At 27.2% G+C, this 7,266-nt stretch overlaps 1 protein-coding gene across 1 annotated transcript; it reads right to left on the bottom strand.

Moving 5' to 3' along the window:
* Window positions 1-638: 638 nt before the first annotated feature.
* LOC139856810 (probable WRKY transcription factor 29) lies at window positions 639-3,388 on the bottom strand. The gene is made up of 3 exons (XM_071845516.1): window positions 3,009-3,388; window positions 2,560-2,673; window positions 639-1,150 (listed from the first exon to the last, which is right to left on the bottom strand). The coding sequence occupies exons 1-3, from the start codon at window positions 3,386-3,388 to the stop codon at window positions 688-690; spliced, it is 957 nt and encodes a 318-aa protein (XP_071701617.1). The 3' UTR covers window positions 639-687.
* Between the last annotated feature and the right edge of the window lie 3,878 nt (window positions 3,389-7,266).

Below are 7,266 nucleotides of genomic sequence, written 5' to 3'. Positions count from 1 at the left end.
AAGGTTGCAAAAGACGTGAGACGGGGTCGAGACGGTCGGGTCCTAAAAGAGTCGAGACGGGGTCGAGACGGGGTCGAGACGGAGGTCTAGACGGATGTTGACTAACGTTGACTTTTAAATAAAAATGTTATATATTATATATATATTGTACATTACATTATTCCAAACATAAGCATTTCACACATGTTTAAATACTTCAACATTTCAAACATAAAAAAAGAAACCCTAAGTAATAGCACCACGTTTAATATTAAAAAAAAAAAAAAAAAAAAAAAAACTTAGAAAAAAATCAGAAAAACCCGTTTTTCCCCGTCTCGGACCGTGTTTGACCGTCTTTTGACCGTTTTTTGGCCGATTTCCGTTTTTTCAAACGTTTTATGTATAAACGGGACGGGGCACTCCAAAATCCGTCTACACCCCCGTTTTTTCCGTTTTTTACAACAGTGCATTAAACACTTCATATTAATTTCACTAAATGAAACTTGATAAAAGTATTACACTTGTTCATTTTTTTTGTCGTAGTTTCATTCTAAAACATTTACATTTGGTTTACATTATCTTCATATGCAAAAGTTAAAACTATAAAACACAAAAAGAAAACTTTATTCTAACATGCATGCATTATAACTCATCTTCTATACGAATTTACAAAATAAGAAAGAAAAGAAAAATTTACATGTGATTATTTTAGGAATTGTAACATGATGAATCCATTTTATATCCTCCTAAATCCTCCAAACCATCAAAAAAATCGTCGTTAAAAAACACACATTCGTCATTGTTGATTCCATCCATCATCATGCGCCCCTGATCATGATCGTAGTTATTGTAAAACACTGTCTCTTGTTTCATGCTTGATTGTTGAAAAACATCATCATCAATAGATGAAGTTGAATGAGCTGTTGGTGACTGAAAAGGCATGTTATCTTCTGATTTAGTGACGCTTTTACCAATGTCACCATTCGTTGGACTCTTTGGAGTAGCCTTGAATCGGTTACGGTTGATTCCGGCTAAAGAGTTCTTACGAGTTGGTTGTGCATGGTTGTGATCCGCTGTGTAGGTTAAAATGTAGATGCTTGAATCGGTACAACTTTGTTCTACTTGCCTCCTTGCCATACAACCTTTTGAACTACTACATCTATAATAGCTTCTGTAAAATTTAAAAAGTGAAATAGTTAGCATTTAATTTTAATCAACACATTAATGTCAGGAAAAAATAAGTGTGAGAAAGATTAACAGGAGATAAAGGTCACTATAATGAATTTCATCATTTTCAACAAAATTAAATAATTAACTACTTGAGTAGATATAATTAAATTGAATACTTATTTAACAAAAGATAATTAGGTTTTATTAAACAAAATGATTAAACGTTAAATGATTAAAATCTAATGATTCAAAAGATCTAATTAAACCTTATTCTGAACTAGGAAGTGGCCGTTGGCCCACTGCCAGAAAATTTGAACCTACTAAACGAAGTTTGTTAAAAAAAAAAAAGTTATTGTAGCGGGCACTGTAGCGGGTACTGTTCATTCGTGCCGGCTGTTATATATATTGTTAACTAGATTATGAGCCCGTGCGATGCACGGCTGCTCAAAAAACCGTTATAGATGGATTTGCTGTTTTCGATAACTACATATTAATAACAAAACTATATTGATCACAACTTAAAGCATATTTAGACTAAGATAGATCGTTGATGTTTACATAGTTATAGTAAAAGTGAGATAAGTTTTCGTTTGGCAAACTCTTCGATATACACGTTCAATTTGTAATCTATATATTCAATATTTGTGTTTATTTTTTTTATTCGATTTATTTTATTAAACCTCTTTTCAGTTAATGTTTTTTTATTTATTTATTTGTTAATTATAGATTAATTGTAATTAGACAATTTGAGGATTGACATGTGTAAAATCCACTTGTCCTCATTTCCTATAATTACTCTCATGTTGACAACTATGCTTTAACACACTCTTTTTTATATAAGTATATAGATGATAATAACTTATTATTATATAATCATTGAAAACACTATGAATGATGTAAAATTATTAATCTTATATATGATATACAATTATATGAATGATGTAATAATCTTATATATTATATATGAATTAATAAAAAGAATAATTACAGTATATGATAAGTGTTATGGATCTAATTCAAAGAGATTATCAAAGGAAAATGACATTGAAGGTTAAGAGAATATTTCTACTCTGATTGATTTAATACACATTTTTATATGGTACAACATCATATTTCATTTAACGAGTGCAAACAAACACGTTAAATACGTACTAAATATATAGTTCAATATTCAGTGTTGCATCATCTCAATTAATTAAACACAACTTAAGCTATCTAAAATATGGTATTAGAATTTTTACCCACAAAATGTTCCCATCTAAGCTATATTATTAGACTTTTTTAGCCACAAATAGTCATATGAGGGGCTATAAAAAGCTAGACCCAGAAATATATGATATTTGTAAATAAAAATATGTTTGAAGAACATGGTTGTGGGCTTAATTTGTTCTCGTTAGCGATATTATGTACCTTGGATAGATGGAGCCTTTGATGGGCTTTTGACCATATTTACGCCATGCCCATGGATCGGATGGCAAACCATCAGATGTTACTTCAACCACCACCCTCTTTTGTTGATTCTTCCTGCTCGATCATCAATCATATATAGACCCAGTTAAAAATGTGTCACTAAAATCATCATAATAAACTAAACATCACATCACAATTACAAACTAGATGATAATAATAGCTATTAAATGTTGATCAAGAAAAAGTCTCAAAAGATCGAGATTTTAAGATTTATTCAAAAAAAATATAACTAACTTGATCATAAGTATGAATAATATTTACTTAGTACTAAGCTAGTATTTCATTACTACTAAACATGTATTTTAATAAATTATAGTTTTGTTATCACAATTCACATGTATGGTTTGTGGGATTTTCAAGAAAAAACAAAACTAGTCACAAAAGCACACCTTTTTTTGAGCTTTGGTGCAAGTTGAGGGATGTTTGAGGTAGACCCGATTGAATTCTTGATATCTTGTTGAACTTCTTGATCAGAATCAATATGATGATTGGTTTGAAGATCACAAACCGAATAAAAAGGGTTGTAAAGTTGGTCTAAATCATCAACTCCAAGAACTTGTTTTTCCATAGTGTTTGTAGTTGCAAGATCATGATCAAAAAGATGAGGGAAACAAAAGAGATAAGCTTGATCATATTCCTTCTTAATATCAATGGATCCAAACCCATCATCATGATCATGATGTTGTTGTAGAAGATGATGATGGGGATGAACTTCATGATGATCATATTGTGTAGGTCTAATCACATCTTGTAAACCCCAATTTTCCATTTTTTAAAAATTTCTTGAAAGAAAAAGAGAAAGAAAAGATGATAAAGATAAAATGTGAAGAAAAGGTGCTGACCTTTTTATAATTATAGAAACTTTTGTGTTTTGAGAAATATCTAAGCAAGTAGGTTTATATTGAAAATAATTTAACTGCAAAGTGTGTGTCAAGTATACAAGTGGGATTTTGACTTTGGTGGCAAGTCAAAACTCAAAAGGGGTCTTTAAGGTTCACCGGATTTGAAACACTGCACGGCACGTGCCTTTACTCGCTTCTAAAACTCAAGCTTGACCGGACTTTAGCATGCTTTTATTGCCTTATATTTTCATATATACTCCGTATACACAAAGAATTAAATTAACAACAGTAATTTTTAGTAAGTTTAATGGATGATTACATGGACATTTAAATTAAAATCGTGGTTATATGTCATGCACACGTAAGTTATTAGGACTTTTTCTTTAGCAATATTGTTGGTTGGACCAATCTACGATTACGATAAGATTAGAGCTTTGATTCATTTCTACATTTGATTCATTTCTACATTATTGTTTTCTCATTTCTACATTATTGTTTTTCTTATCTTTTTCATTTTTCATCCTACTTTTTGCGGGTATTGTTATGCCTTTAGGATACTAGTAACGCGCGTTATAACCTTTGAGGTGCTTTGAGCACGCCATTATCATTTCTGTAGTGCGGCGTGTGATGACCCGGGAATTTCCGACCAAATTTAAACTTAATCTTTATATGATTTCGATACAATAAGCAAATTCTGTAATGTTGAGTCTTGAAAGTTTTGAAATCTATATTCATATATTCAATTGACCCTTTAACTATTCCCGACGATTCACGAACATTTGTTTAATAAATAAATATGTAAATAAATATGTATAAACAAATTCTATACATGAATAATAGTATATATATATATATATATATATATATATATATATATATATATATATATAATAGTGATTATAGTGAAATTTGTATAATAGTGAAATTTATTATTAACAACTGTATCATAAAAATTGTTATAAAAAGTATATATAAAATGTAACATATACAAGTATTATTATTAACGTTAGTATCATTATCATCAATAATTCTACTGCTATTATTATTATTATTATTATTATTATTATTATTATTATTATTATTTGATTCATTGATATTAGATATTAACATTTGTATAATTAATGTTATTATGATGATTCTTTATATATATTTAATATACATACATGAAAATTTGACATAAGTTATTATATCATCAAAATTACTAATGTTATTATCATCAAAAATATTATGATAAATAGTATTATTATTAGTATTAATAAACATATTATTATTATCATTTTATTATGATTATTATTAATATTATTATTAGAAATTATTATTAAGAATTATTATTATGAATTAATATCATGTTATATTCATTTTTATTATTGGAATATTATTGTTATTATTTCTGTAATTAATATTAATGTTATCTAATAATAATATTATTATTAATTAAATATATATATGATTTATTAAACTAAATTGAATAAGATAACATATAAATCGTACGTGGTTGTTATCAATTGCTATCCTACTGTAGTAAATTTTGTTTTGTGTCTTTAAGATAGGTTACAGATCGAATTAGCTAACAGTTTAATCCAAATTCCGTTATTAATCACTTTCTTCTTTTATATTTTTTTATCATTTAATTCTTGTCTGTAATCAACGAGCGAGACCCACAAATTTTTTTTATAATCACGGAATCAATTAATTAGAAGGAATCGAATTCATCATTTCCATTATCATGTATCAGTTACCAATTATCTCAACTCTTATAATTAAACAGAAAACCCATAACAGGCTCGTCGCCCTGTTCTTCCACTTTAAAGCCATATTCTAAATTCGAATCGTAATTCAAAAAGTAAAAATGCAGAAAGGTTAGAAATCTTTTATTGAATCTATCTGCAAAACCTCAACTCTCAATTCTTTGTATCGAGCTAGAATTTCGAGGTCAAACTTTAAAAAGAAAAAGTCAAACATTTGGTTCATAGCAAAATTAATAATCGTTTTGATGTTTTGAGTTTAAGTGACGATCCATAAAGTTTCTATAAAAGATTTGCAACATATTTCGTGAAGGATTCGTAAGCTAAAAACATCCGAAAAGCAAAATCAATATTTTTTTTCATAGTCGACGAAGCACAGCAGCAATTTTTATTTTTTATTTATTGATTTAATTAGACTATAAGATCATTCCTATTTAATCCTAAAACCATTCTAAAGTTTTGTTGATACAAGCGTATAAATCCATGATCGACTGGAGATGGATGAAGAGGGTGAAGGAGAATAGAAAAGGAAATAGTTCATGGTTAAATATATTCGGTTTCTATGTTAAAACAGAAAACGGGCTTTAGCCCAACGGTTTACATGGTTGATGCATTTTTGAGAGGTCGGGGGTTCGAGCCTTGCAGGAGGCACAAATTTTTTTAAAAACCTTTTCCTAAGGTAGTTCTTATTCCATTATTATTATTATTATTTCATTATTATTACTATTATTGTTATTACCTTGATTATTATTATTGTTATTGTTATTATTATTAAGAATATAAGGTTATTATTACTAATACAAGATTTATGATCATTTATTATTAATGTTATTATTACTAACCATGTTATTATTATTGTGTAAATTATTATTATCATTAACATAACTGTTATTATTATCATCATTATTAATACTATTATTATTATTATTATTATTATTATTATTATTATTATTATTATTATTATTATTATTATTATTATTATTATTATTATTATTATTATTATTATTATTATTATTATTATTATTATTATTATTATTATTATTATTAATTATTGTTATTAGTAAGATAAATGTTATTACTCCTAACAACTAGAAGTATTGATATCATTGATCAAATTTTATCATTTATCAAATTAAGAGTATTATCATTATCATTAGTATTTTCATAAGTATTATTAAGATTATTACAAGTTTTGTCATTTTAGTATTACTATCATTGTTAGGATTATGATTAACATTGGTAATATTATTATAAAATGATACGATTTATTAGTACTTACACAAATATTAGTATTATTATCATAAATATATTATTAAGGTTATTATCATTATTTTTACCTTTACTAATATTAACTTATTACAATTATAACTACTGTTTTAATAAACAAATGAATTATATATACATAAATATATTTAACACATACAACATAACAAAGTATTTCTTTTCTATATATATAAAACGAATATATGAAACCTAAATATATTATTAATATAATTATGATATAACTAATAAGTTATGTATGCACATATATAAAAATATTCTATTACGATTATGAGTATTAATAAATATACAAATGATATAGGTTCGTGAATCCGAGGCCAACCTTGCATTGTTTAGTTGTTCAATGTCGTTGTATGTATTTTTACTACAAAATACATTACGGTGAGTTTATTTGATTCCCTTTTACTCTTTACATTTTCGGGACTGAGAATACATGCAAATGCTTTATTAACTGTTTTACAATAATTATATGCGTGAGTTTCATTTGCCTTTTTACCCTTTATATTTTTGGGCTGAGAATACATGCGCAATTTTTATAAATGTTTTACGAAATAGACACAAGTAATCGTAACTACATTATATGGTTGAATTATCGAAATCGAATATGCCCCTTTTTATTAAGTCTGGTAATCTAAGAATTTGGGAACATACACCCTAATTGACGCTAACTCTAAAGATACATCTATCGGGCCCAACAAGCCCCATCCAAAGTACCGGATGCTTTAGTACTTCGAAATTTATATCATGTCCGAAGGAGGATTCCGGAATGATGGGGATAT

This window comes from Rutidosis leptorrhynchoides, chromosome 7 (genome assembly GCF_046630445.1).
Source record: "Rutidosis leptorrhynchoides isolate AG116_Rl617_1_P2 chromosome 7, CSIRO_AGI_Rlap_v1, whole genome shotgun sequence".
NCBI classification, from domain to species: domain Eukaryota; kingdom Viridiplantae; phylum Streptophyta; class Magnoliopsida; order Asterales; family Asteraceae; genus Rutidosis; species Rutidosis leptorrhynchoides.
The sequence above is the reverse complement of the archived record's forward strand: the minus strand, read 5'-3'. Positions and strand labels throughout refer to the sequence as shown.